This window comes from Melanaphis sacchari, unplaced genomic scaffold (assembly GCF_002803265.2).
Source record: "Melanaphis sacchari strain LSU unplaced genomic scaffold, SCAv2.0 Contig7_pilon_pilon, whole genome shotgun sequence".
In the NCBI taxonomy this organism is placed as follows: domain Eukaryota; kingdom Metazoa; phylum Arthropoda; class Insecta; order Hemiptera; family Aphididae; genus Melanaphis; species Melanaphis sacchari.
In genome coordinates this window covers 7,578,431-7,592,730 of record NW_020271560.1, presented here as the reverse complement: position 1 = coordinate 7,592,730, position 14,300 = coordinate 7,578,431, and the positions used below count along the sequence as shown (strand labels likewise).

At 24.6% G+C, this 14,300-nt stretch overlaps 1 protein-coding gene across 1 annotated transcript; it reads right to left on the bottom strand.

The window, feature by feature from the left end:
* Positions 1–1,645: 1,645 nt before the first annotated feature.
* LOC112601661 (5'-3' exoribonuclease 1) lies at positions 1,646–14,115 on the bottom strand. Its single transcript, XM_025349390.1, has 31 exons — positions 13,682–14,115; positions 13,480–13,611; positions 12,933–13,406; positions 12,104–12,265; positions 10,988–11,108; positions 9,271–9,425; positions 9,133–9,195; positions 8,933–9,051; positions 8,504–8,870; positions 8,305–8,416; positions 8,056–8,234; positions 7,811–7,983; positions 7,623–7,748; positions 7,363–7,483; positions 7,025–7,301; positions 6,817–6,968; positions 6,584–6,756; positions 6,302–6,494; positions 6,123–6,243; positions 5,845–6,059; positions 5,697–5,729; positions 4,525–4,611; positions 3,806–3,859; positions 3,622–3,690; positions 3,484–3,558; positions 3,260–3,424; positions 3,015–3,188; positions 2,451–2,920; positions 2,272–2,393; positions 2,099–2,208; positions 1,646–2,035 (listed from the first exon to the last, which is right to left on the bottom strand). The coding sequence occupies exons 1-31, from the start codon at positions 13,754–13,756 to the stop codon at positions 1,901–1,903; spliced, it is 5,004 nt and encodes a 1,667-aa protein (XP_025205175.1). The 5' UTR covers positions 13,757–14,115; the 3' UTR covers positions 1,646–1,900.
* Positions 14,116–14,300: the final 185 nt, after the last annotated feature.

Here is a 14,300-nt window from a genome sequence, read left to right as displayed (position 1 = left end):
ATGTTTAATAATTCGTATTAGAATTAGAAGCAACTCGTTAATATTACTATACGACGTCAGTATACGATAACAATTAACAGTTCCGCCGACTGTAAGATATATTAAAACCTATACGGCTATACCTACGTGTATCTATAGCGGACTATAGCTATATTGCCTGTGTTTATTAATCACGGAATAAAATAGAACAAGACAAATAATAAATATATAGATACGTCTTATACTTATTATGTTTTACATAGTCTCTGTACAGAGGCCATAATTCTTATAACTTTTAGACTTTAATACCGAATTAATTATCAATGTGGATTAGAAGGGTCTACTATGTAAAGGAGTAAACGCGTTTTTCATATCAATTAAATGGCATTATAAATGGTCACACCGAGACGATAAAATTAAAACAGTGTTTGTGTTTTTCGATAACTCCGCCAATTATAGGAAAGTTTTAAAACCACATACAACTTTACAGCATTGCCCAGGCTCTGATTGGTCTGTCGAGCTACCAAAGATAACTCGGTGGGCTGCTCAAAATATGGACTAGTTTTGAATATTTGGTCGTATATATTCTTTTTTTTTTTTTTTTTGATAAATTAGTACAAGTATTGGTAGTATAATTGATTTGAATTATTTTAATCGTACAATACCCTTAGCTGTAACCAAGCATTCAAATGTTAGAAATTCCTAAAACACAGTAGGCCAATATCTTGCCAATCCAGCGCTAGTATTACTCATATAATATAAAAATATATAAATAAAATAAAATATTTTTTATGCTATTATGAATCACTGATATAAACCTACATTATTTGTTTTGTAATTACTATCTACAAGAATCATATATTTCAAAGACAGTCGAGGATGGTAATCACTAATTAATAACCAATTTAATTAGTACCATTTAATAGTCAATTGAAATTTTAATCGGCCTATAATTTACTATTTAACAAAGAACTTAATTTTAAATCTAGAGTAAATTTAACAAATATAGATTAGGTACATGTGATTTTTACGAATATTTGGTCAAATTTGAATTGCTCAACTTAAGTTTTAAATCTTCATTCTAACAAAACGTAAAAAAAATTACATCTTATATTAATTAACAAATAAACATAGGTAGGTATACATAAAAATAATAAATCACACATCTCATTAATTTCATCCTTACTTATTTTCGTACACCCTACAACTTACTAATGGTAAATAATAACTTTTAACAAAATTCAAAGAATCTATTTTTTAATTTTACATTTTTACTATGCCAAATGCTAAATTCTAGATAATGGAACAATAAGAAACAGTGTAATGCAACCATAATCAATCATATTTCTAAGTCGATATATAGGAATTTGAAATTTAAAAATTAAACCAGTAATATTAACATAATATGGATTTTTTTTACATAATGTGTGAGAAACATAAATTGGTTATTTGTTTCAGTATTTAACTAAATACCAAAACTTGCACTAATACTATTTAGTTTAAATTTTATATGGATGTAATAAAAAATAAATAATTTTTAAATTAATGTCATATGGAATTTCTTTCACGCTTTATATTTATTTTTAATATTTACAATTAAAAACATATTTTTACAAATTTTTCAAAAAAAAAAAAAAAAATTAAAATTACACATCAAGTTTAAAACAATGGTTAATCCAATAATATAATCATAAATTAAATAATCAATAAAAAATACATTAACTAAAATGCTTAGTATTAACCTAATATTTCAGGGTAGGAATAAGCTGGGTCAATTTTTTAAATTAAATTTTAAAAATATATTAAAATACCCAACTAATGTATGTTATACCTATAAATAAACAGCAATTTCAAATCGCTTTCCAATATATAAATGAATATGAAAATAAAAAAATTACTATATTAAGTAAAAAACAAACATTTATTGTTGTGAAGAGTTGAAGTTTGCAGCTACCTTTACTTTACGATTAGATGTGGACTGGTCATTAGCTGCTGGTGAAAATGCACTTGAAGGACTTGGAATCATTACTCTGTTACTTGACATGTACTGTTCATTCTTAAAAATTATTTTATATTTACATTGAATATACTAAAATGGCTATATTTTTTTGATTATTACCATTGGCATATCATTCGGCGCTGTTGACATATATTGTTGATAATTCATATTTCGTTGAGGTTGATGGTAAGCATTGGGGATGGTATTCATTGCATATTCATTATTTATTACTGAAAATAAATAAAATTATTAACAATATAGATGTATTAAAACAACATTTAAAATTAATTTACAATTTCTGCTGGTGGGTTGCCAATGAACAGGTGGTTGTGGTAATTGTGATGGATTCACTAAACTTGTGAAAACTGGTACTGTTTTAGAATACTGCAATTCTTGTTGTTGATAGTTGAAAAACCTTTAAGAAATGTGGTTAGATTTCAAGAATATTTATCACTAAAATTAGTAAACATACTGTTGCTGTTGAAGTGGGAAACCAATATGATTTTGCTGCCTATACATTTGTTGTTGAAATGGTATTTGAAATGACTGTTGAGCAGGAACTGAAAAACCAGGTGGAAACTGCTGGAATGGTGGTCGATAGTGTTGCGAAGAATAATCAAAATATTGGGGCACTTGTGGATATGGCTGATGTTGTGTTTGCAAATGCTGTTTTTGTAGTTGCTGTGGCTGTTGTAGTTGTTGTGGTTGTTGTTGTAGTTGTTGATGTTGCTGCTGCTGCTGTTGATGAAGTTGTTGTGACTGATAAGGAGGTTGAGATTGGAAAGATGTAATCCAATTCATAAACACATTTGATGGTCCTTGTTGAGATACAGCTCTTTGACCTGACTTTGGTGGCTTATTCTTTGTAGTGTGTTCATTATTTTTGTTAGCATCCATTTGTTGAATAATAACCAATGCACGAGAAGCAACTTCTTCAGATGCCTAGATAAATTATTATAAATAATAGTAAAACACATTTAATTATTTTTTATTGATTATGATTCATGAAATTATGAATAACATAAAGAACACAAACTTCAATATATGAATGTTTTGCTTCTCCTCGTATTGTAACACCACTTGGTAAAATCAATTCTGCATTATACACTTTCAAACCATTTTCATCTACTGAATTTATAAAACTATACTTAGGAAGACTGTAACCTTTCTGTAAATAATACTTTTCCAATGCTATAACCATTGGCTTTTCCTATAAAATTTATTTTATTGAACTATGTTATATTTCAATAAAATTATAAAATTACAAAAAATATTAATTACTTGAACTATGCTTTCCATTGAGTTATTGAGTTTTGGAATTACATTTTCATTTATTTGTTCATTGGTATTGTAATTAGAGCATTGGGGTTTTACTGTTTTTAAATCACGAAAAGAAGTTTCTGGTAGATAATTTACTAGTTTATTAGAATAATAATCTAGTTCATTCTAATAAAAAAAAAAAAAAAAATGTTAGTTTTAGCAAAAAATAGTAAATATATCATTACTTCATTTGAAGATGGAACAAAATTATCTTCTGGTTGAATTTTTAACATTTTCTTTAATGCCATTGTTTTAAATTCCTAATTAAATATAGAAAATAATATTAAAATTATTGTTAAGACATTTTAAAATTAAATACTGACACATGCTTCAGCATTCAGTTGTATTTTGATGGAATTATTATTAATATTCTGTCTATCATTAACTGTTTCCTAAATTTAAGACAAACAATAATCAAATATGAAAAAATTATTTTAATTTGACATTAAGCTAATTAAAATGAAATATTCTACAATAAAATTAAGTATACAAAAAAAAAAATCTTACAATAGGTGCTTGGAGAATTTTATTAATCTTGTCAAGATTTTGAGATTCTTTTTTCTAAAAAAAAAAAAAATAGAAAATTTTAATACATTAAAATAACTGAATAATATATTTAATCAAGAACGTTGCATCAAAATGTGTTTTTTCTATCACACACATTACATAAAAAATGTATGCACTGGATACTAACTTAATTTTATTTAAAGTTAACATTAGAGCAATTTCATATGCTATGAAATTTGAATACAATGCTTAAGCAAAGATTTTTTTTTCTTTGTATTTTTATTTTACAATGAATTTATAAGTACTTGAATAATTTCAAATTTCAAATTTATATAACTCACTTCAATAAAAAAAAAAAAATAAATCAATAAATAAAACAACATAAAATACAACTCCTTGCTGCTGGGGAAATATTTATATTATTATCTAATAATCCAATAAGCAATACATTTAAGAATAATTTGATTCTGCTATTTTAAATTATTAAAATTAATGCAACTACTGTGTCAAGTATAATGAATTAAAATTAAAATTTTAAGGTTTAACAATAATAGCATTTCATCTATTATTGTATGATGGAATTTTATTTAAATTTATAAATAGTATTCAAAAAGTATAAGTAATAAACAACATTTTCAACATTCTTCTACTTATATTTTTCTAGAACAAATTAATTTTTAAACAATTTTGTAGAAAATAAAGTGTATAAAATACTTTACTTGTTGACGTCGCCATGATTCCTTTGGAGCCAATGCGATTTTTTCTTCCCGAGATTTAAGTTTGATTTCAGATCCATTAGTATTCGACTATTTTTAAAAATATAGTTATTAATAAATATATGCATACAAATATTAGAAATAAACAGTAAAGTTCTGCATGGCACATTATGTTAGATAGTTTTTTTTTTTACTTAATTATATTTTTTTTTTTGTAACCAATAAGGCAATAAAAGACAATAAATAAGTTACTCATCTCATATAAGCTATAACTTGTATTGGTAAAATAAGTTCAGTTTTTAAATTATAAATAAATACAAATAGAATACATTATACATGAATAATATTATTTAAGTTAAAAAAAAAATAAAAATAAATATTAATATATAAATGTAAAACAATACATTTATACTAGCAGTTGAAACAACAGTAAACAGGAATAAATGAAAATTTTTAAAAATAGACTCCATTTTAGTTTATTTAATAAGAGGTTATGATTCCTGATACTAATTGTTTGTGAACAAGATGTCAATAAACATTAATATATGTAATCAATACACTTAATCTTATTAAAAATCTTATAATTTAATTGTATTAATTGTAGTGCATATTTCAGTGTCATCCTTACCATGAAAATTTTAATAGTTGTATATTGGACATGTAAGTTAACTAATTTATTTGATTAAATGTGATCTAACTAAAGGAGGTTTAGTTTTTTTTTTTTAAATTAAAATTCAAAATGATTCAATTTATTAATAACTAATAAAATGCACATACAATTTCAGACATTAATGAAAAAAAAAAAAAAAAATTAATAAGAAAATAAATTATCCAATATCAAATTTAAAAATAAGAATATTATCAGTATTTTTACAAGTTTAATATGTTATTTAATTTTAAATGAGTTATGACTTGTGAGCATTTTCAAATTGCAATATTTTACATTCATACTTTTTTTAAGACTTGAAATATTATAAGAACATATGTAATATTTTCATATTTAAATGAAAATAGATTAATAGCAATTTCAATTTAGTATTACTCTTAACACAAAATGAGTTTTTCTGATTACAAATGTTGCATATTTATAAGACAGAGATAATAATATATACATATGTGATATACATATTCTTAAAAAATATTTCAATACAATAAATTAACAAAACATAACTAACCTGCAAATGTTCCCAAATACTCAGTTGAGTGCTCTTAAAATAACAAACAAAATTAAAATTGTAAACAAATATATTTTGTTAAATGGCACATAGTAAGATAGTCTAAATAATTCATTTTTACTTTAAAAATCCAATTTAAATAACAAACCTGTTTCTCTGAATTAGGAGTCTGATTTAATGTCTTTTTTACAACTAAGGGTTTATATAACCCAATACGTATAGCATGTGACAAGTTTATGAATGACATTCTACACAATTTATAGCCACGGTTAGTAGAACCGCCAAATGATACAGCATTTGGAAATTCCTTATCAAATACGACACTATACACAATCTCGGTATCAATATTTGATTTAGAAATACCTAAATAAAATACAATTTATTGGATTAAATCATAAATTATAAATTTAAATTAAAGATACTCACTAACTACTGTGCCTTTGAAACCAAGAGGAACTTGATATGAAGATCGAATACATACTACACGATCTAATACTCGTGTGTCTGCTCCTTCATCAACTTTTAATTTGTCTAGCTTAGTTAATGGCTAAAAGATAAATATAATGATAATAAATTTCTTCATTGTCTAATTACTATTAATTTACTTTAAAAAGATTTTGTGATTTCACACTTAATGTCATAGTTTTTTTGTGTTTTAAGTTTTCTGTAATAAAATCATCCATATATTTTTCCACAGCAGCTATTTTAGATGGCTCCATTGACCCACAAGTTTGTTTAACTTTAGTTAACAAACGCATTTCACCCAGCCATTTTTTCAGATCATCTAATTTTTGTTTCCTGTGTTAATAATTGAAAATTATAACTTTACCATTTTCATCAAATTAAATAAAGTTAATCATCAGACTTTTTTAAAAATAAAAACAAACCTTGTACTTGGATCTGGAAACATATCTTCAGACTTAAAAGTATCCTTAGAACTTTCTGAACTTAATAAAACATTTATTAACTCTGGAAATCTTTGAATATACTCCCTTAACAAATCTATTGTTTTTTGAGAATACATCCAAACATTATCAAATTTTTTTGTAAACCCAACAGCCTAAAAATGTAATATTTAAATAAAAACAAAATGTATAAATTAATTAATTATAACTAATACTTCTTCATTTCGTTTATTTGATTTAAGGTTCATTCCAATATTTATTTTTTTTTCATTCCTATCTTCATAAGTCTCAACTGCTAGGAATATTGTTCCAGTAATTTTAGCAAGTAAATGTGAATTGATTGAAAGTTTAGATGCTGCAGTATTAGCTAAAAGAAAAATAAATTTTTTTTAAAGGTTTTAAAGTAAAATCTTTTAAATTTACCATAAAAAAGTTCTGTAGAAACAGATTCAACACGTTCTTTTAGATCATAAATGTAAGGTTCTGGTTCAAGTATTATATTAATCTTAATCCGTGAAGATATAAAACCTCCGACAACATCTGCTTGACAACCATAAAATGGAGCATCGAGTACAAACACTTTACTACCAAGTGGAAAGTATTCTTCCAGAGAAAAATAACTTTCTTTTGAACTAAGATCCATTACTTCCAAACCAGGTATTGATGTTTGATAAGCAATTGTTGTTGAGATATCATTCCACTATTTAAAAATTTAAAATGTACAATACTTAAGAAAGATTTTTTAATTGAAAAATACATACAACTTTTATAAGATCAACTCCACTTCCATCTTGCCTTGGCACATATTTGGTTCCTTTTAAAGTCTGACCACGCAATAATACATGTGTCTTACCAATATCAATACCACGCGTTGTAATAAACCTATATCATTTAAAATGTAAACAATTTTAATTTAGTTTTTTAAAAAAATTAATAATAAAGTTTAAATTAATTTCAAAATACAAAGTATAATATACTAATTTAATTTTTTTTATAAAATCAAACTAATATAATTACTAACGTCTTAGCAATGCCTTGGGCAAGCAGATTAAATTCTTGTATATCTGATTCATTCATTTCTCGTACTATCAATTGTTCATCCTCATTAAATGACAATTTTACTGTAGAATTCGAAACAGCAGTAACCCTAATAATGTTTAAAACTTATTAGTCCTCTATATTGCTCAAAATTCAAAAAATTAAACTTACTTAATTTCTTCAAGGTGAGGCCAATTAACATAAAGTGTATTTCCAAGCAATTCCTTAGCAATATGTTGTATACTTTCATTATCATTTTCATCTTTATTATCAATTTTTAATATCATATTTTCACCCAAACTAGGCGATTGAAATACTTTTACATTACGTCTTTGTAATTGTGCCTAATATTATATTTAAAATATAATTATATTAGCAATAATTTTAATTAAAATTAATTATTAATATTAATTTACTGTAATTGGAATAAGATGAAGTGATGGAAATCCAACATGATAAACATCCAATTGTAAACCTGGATATAAGCCTTTAACTAGATCACCTATGTCAACAAAAATATCTTCGCGGTTTATAGCTATTTTTTCGGCATGACTTTCTTCAATTGATGGAAAATATTTTGAAATTGAACCCATGCCTAAATTAATTTTACATAAGGAAAATATATTAAATTAGATTAATTCAATATATATATAACATACACATACCAAGATTTTTTTTTGTATACATAAAAAGGTGCATGGGACCATGAGTATTTCTACTTTTCTCATCTGCTGTTAATTTATGTTCAACCATTTTCATAGACTTAATTAAAATTTCCTAAATAACAAAAAAATTGATTTTTTAATAATTATTTATGTAATATATAATTGTTATAAATTCTATGTTTTAATAATTTATACTTACTTCATCAATAAAAGGGATTAGTACAACTGCTTCCCATTCATGTTGTTTGCCATTAAGATCAGTTTCAAATTTTTCAGGATAATATAACCTTATAGGACTAGCTTCTTCAGTCATTAAATCTTGAAAAGGTTTGGGTAACAATTCTTTACTAAGTGATGGCAATACTGCTAACAGCTGTTCGTATGGCAAAAATGGTTGACCCAAGTCAAATTCTATTTTAAGATTTTCAAAGCCTTTAATGTCAGATATATATGGGGCATAATGATGTGGATAATACCACGACCATGAACAACAACCATTATAATAATAATTTAGATTCCATTGCAATGCCCTGATATATCCTTCAGCTTGTGAACGCATTACATCACTTAAATAAATAAATAAAATTAACTTTTATTTAGATTTAAATAAAAATAAAATAAATCTTACTCTGTAACAACATTGTAATCAAGTTTGTTTTTATAATAATTTTCTTTATGCAAAGTAAATTCAGCCATAATAGATTCATCTTCAGTTTCTTCAAACTCATCTTCTTCATCACTCAAAAGCTAACATTAAATTATATTAAAAATTTTCATTGTACTATTTACAATTAATAAAAAAAAAAAAAATGAGATAAAAATTCTTACAATTTTATCTGTGTCTTTTATTAATGCAGCTAATTCGTCTTTGTAAGCAGGATCATTATTAACCTAAAAATAATATTTTTAACACATACAAGATTTTATTAATTTCATAAATTTGATTTTAGCATAAAATAAACCAACTTTATTAGAAGTTGTAGTATTTGCAGAACGTTTCCCTTCCAAAAATTTTATATCAGCATAAGTATCTCTGAATTGATCATAATCAAAATTAGCCAAAGTTTCCATAAATTTTTGAAACCGTTTTAGGTTTAATGTTCCTTGTTCATTTAAATAACCTGAAAATGTTCAAAAATACTTTGATTCTAAATAATGCTTAAAAAATTTCAATAATATAAATACTATTGAGAAAAAAAAATCTGAGAAATTCTCTTGAGGAAAAAAATATGTATATTTTGAATATAACAGTAATTCAACTAAACTGTTATAAAATTTCAATTTTTGTTAAAAAGAAAATTATATTAAGTACTATAACATTAAATTCTTGTAAAAAAATTATATTTTAAAATTACTTTTAATTCTATAAAAAAACATAAGAGATTTATATAATAGGTATTTTCATACAACTACTTTTGAATAGGTACATTTAATATTAAGCTATCAAAATAAAAAATTAATAGAATATTCTTATATTTAAATATAAATTTAAACCAAACTATTAGGTATTTCAATACCATACGATTAAAATATTTACAATTATCAATTTGTTTTTTTTTCTAAATCTAAGTTGATGTAAGTTTGTTTAAATATTAAATAGTTTGTAACATTTTTAGTTGAAAGTTAAGATAATGGATAAGATTGCAGAGGTTTCACTTAATATTGGTAAATGGAGATCCTCATTGATTATTCAAATACTTAAGATCCACATGAAAAAATCAAGAACCTAATGGTAACACGACTTTTGTCTTTACTAGGCTTGATTGGTTAGGACTAGTTAAAATTTTTCTATTTTAGAATTTCAAATATCTACACTATTTTCTTTTCAGCCTGCTTAGTGGATTATCTGGAATAGTGTCAGAGTCTAGAACAGGTATTATTGGATTTTAGTGATTGGATAGTCTGGAATGAAATCTCTTATTTAGAAATTTCACTGTTTTTTCTATTTTGTTTATTTTTAAATCAGTATAAAGAGTGTGATTTGAGACATAGAATAGGGTATTAGTGATTGCATGAAGTGTTGTAGATCGGAAGATTTGAATTTATGTTTGTATTAAATTTTTTTGCTGTGCCTCTTAATTGAATGCCGTATGTCCAATTTAGCATCAATAGGATTTTATAAAGGAGCGATTTTCTTTTTATACTGAATTTAGAATATTTAAATTAAAAATATAAATGTAACAATTATAAAAACAGTTAAAATACAATTTGAATTAATTTTTCTCTGTCTTTCTATTTAGGGTCTTCCTTGCCCACTATTTTCCGACATTTTAAATTAATACTCAAAAATATTGTTATTAACTTGACAACTTTTACTTTTACAAATTAAAACATGCATAGTATATCAACTTTATTTATAATGGCTCTAATTAAAATGAAATACCTAATGGTATATTGAATGAAAAAACAAACTGTAGCATATACTATAACCCAGCAGTTTTCAACCTTTTTAACAATGCAGCACACTTTATCTTCTACAACATTTTTGCGGTATACTAATCCATATAATATATGACACATATAAACATTTGTATAAACAATGTATCACATAAAATATAAGAAAAATGGTACACTTCAAGGGCTCTTGTGGCAAACTGGTTGAAAACTACTGATATAATCTATTGATTAGATTTTAAATTTGTCAACTTTAATGTTAATAAAATATTTTATAATACACAATTACCTTCTACTTTAGGTAAAATATCCATATAAACTCTGTATAATATTGGCAATGCTCCTTTTGAAATATGAAGATCAGGTAGATGTGGAATAAAATCATTACCAACTAGAAAACCCATTAACACCTAAAAAAACCGTTATTAAAATAGATACAAATATATTTTTAGTTTATAAGGTATTAATTTCATTTTAAAATCAAAACTACATTTTTTAAATATTTTTTATACTGAAATTCAAAAAATAATAAATTCAAAATAGATTCATGGTTTTACTTGAAATATAAAGTAGATGTAAAATTTAAACTAAAATTTGTTATACTCAGTTAATTTTCACAAGTTATTAAAATATAATTAACTATTATTTATTAATCAATAATTATAAAAACTTAATAACATAGACATATTCTTAAAATACAAAGAGTAAAAAGCCAGAAACTACTAATTTAAATTTATATACATTAAAATATTGAAAAAATTATCAGTTTAACAATTCACTATAATATATAGTAGTTGATTTAAAAAATAAGAAATCTGGACCATTCTATAAAATAAACAACATAATATAAAAATATAGACTTGAAACTTTGTCCTTTAAGTGTACTTAAAAGTTTCAAAAATCTGAATTTAAATAAATGTATCATTATAAGATAAATATGAGATGAGTATGATTGATAAATTGGTCAGTTAAATATAATCACCAAATAAACTAACATCCATTTAAATTTTAAAAAGTTGCTACACCCGCATGTTATTTTTCTGTCTTACAAACACATATTATAGTAGATTGTATATTCTAAGAAATCTATTTAACTTCTTTATGCTTAATATTTCAATCAGTTTGATAAAAATTAAATAAATAAGTACTTTCAAATAATGCTGAAAACATAATATGTAATATCTAAATTTTTTTGGAACTAGCATTTATAAAAATCATTAATGTTATATAAAATCATATGAAATTAATAATTTATTTAGTTACATGTTATTCTACTCATAGAACAACAATTAAATATTAATACTTATTAAAAATGTATTATTGTTAGGAACTGTTTTGATGAAGATTAAAAGGGGTTAAATCTACTACAATCATGTAAATATTACAAATAATATACAACATTTACCCAGTCATCAATAATAGACTCCAAATCATATTCAAAAGGCAAGGTCTCTTTAAGTTCTTGAAATTCTAATCCAAGATAATCTCTCATTAATGATAAATGTAGAAGATAAAATTGTGTTTCATCTACAGATGTTTCTTTTTTTGTTTTACGTCCAAATTTGACCTATTACACAATACAATACAATAAATATGAAATATATTACTACATGGTACTCGTACAACATGCTATCTACTACACATTTGATGATTTAGTATGCTATATACCGCCATCTTCAAAAGATTACTTTATAATTTATGTTTTTGACTAGTTTTCAGAACTTTTATCAACTCACTACCACAAATTGTTTGGTTTTTAATTTGGTATTATTTGGTCAATAGGTAATAAACCACGTATTTTTAAAAAATTTGCGCACATCTCATCATTATGAATTATGAGTCGATATAAATAACTTATGGTTGACAAATTCATAATACTAATAAATAAATAAATCACAGTAAAACCACATATAATCGACACGACTCACAAATACACACTATTTATTTTATATTTTCTTGTAAGAAGCCTTTGATAAATTATAAAAAGATATAAATACAATAAAATTTGGAAATTTGATAAATGTTTAATCTTAATTGCAAAATGATTAAGTATATATATTATATCCAAGTATATTATACTATAAGAGTATATAGTAGATATAATATTTACAATAGATATCATGGTAAAGTATCATAAAATTACAGTAGATAACATATTGGTCAAGTACCTTTTACATAATATGAATAATCAAAGTTGGTATTTTATAACTTTATTTTTAAATAAAAGAAATTACCTCTTCTCTAAGCAATGAAAAATATGGTTCATGTGTACACAGTCCTAACATAATTAAATCTGCATCCAAACCATAGAGGCAATGTCTTGTATGAGGGTTATACCCTGGACGAGATTTCATATATCTAATGTAATCCATAATTTTATGTTCACCTTCACCAGGAACTTGATGTCCAGATAATATCACCTGTACCTTAGTCCATAGTGGATCGTTGGAAATTTTATCGGCAACAAAATATTCAAGCTCGTTTTGCAAGCGTACCATAAATGGGGTACCAGGTGTAATACAATTAGAATCAAAGCGTTCTTCTGAAGGTAAGGTTTCACCTCTGGAAATTGCTTGTTTCATTTGTTCAGCAGCTGTATGGGCTGATCGAAAACGTCGGCCACGTTGTTGATTCATTTTTGCTCTAGGAGCAACACCATCAATAGCCATAAAGAATAATTTTTGCGGTTGAATCATTTGAAATAATACCTAAATACAAAAAAAAAAAAAAAAACATTAAAAGATAGTACAGATATTATAATTAAAACTATTAATATTTAACCTCTAAATAGTGGAAAATATTTTTAACGATAGTCTCTTCAGAGATACGAAAATGAGGATCATCATCATTTGGATGTGAGCAATTATGAATTATACCATTCATGTCCAAGTACAGATTATCAAACTCTGGGATCTGCAACATATTTAAAAAACAATAGAAGTAATTTATAATTAGTAGTTCATTAATTTTAAGACATTAATACCTGATAGTCTTTAACAAGTTCACTGAGGCAAGGATAGCGTTCACTCATGTAACGGAAAAACTTTGGTACACCCATACTGAATTTATCTTTTTAAAACTTTTGGAAACTTTTATTTCATTAACAAATAAGAAATATTAACAATTTTTCTCAAAACTGAATTGAATGAATACAATTTTTTTCTCAATGCTTATCGACTTTCGTATTTTTCTAACTCAAAAATATAAACATTTAACACTATAACACTAAACAGTAGTAAAATACGAGTAGGACTTAACTGTAGTACGCATGACACTAAATTATTTTGTCACGATACTATGATAGTAGACTACAATGTACATTGTACATACTACATAATATTAAACGGTCGGAGGAGTTGAACTACGAAGTTCAGACTCAGAAGTTTAAGATTATTGTCAATGAGTCAACAAACAAGTAGTTCAACAAGCAAACTATAAATATAACCTTAAATATTATTTTTAACTGATAACTATCTATCGGATAATGATAACAATATTTATCTTATTTTGGAATTTTTAGTTTTGTATTGCGCTTAATAGTTTTTGAAAGCTTTTATTTTTAGTTTAGAATTTAAAATATTTGTTTTGTACATGAGGTAACA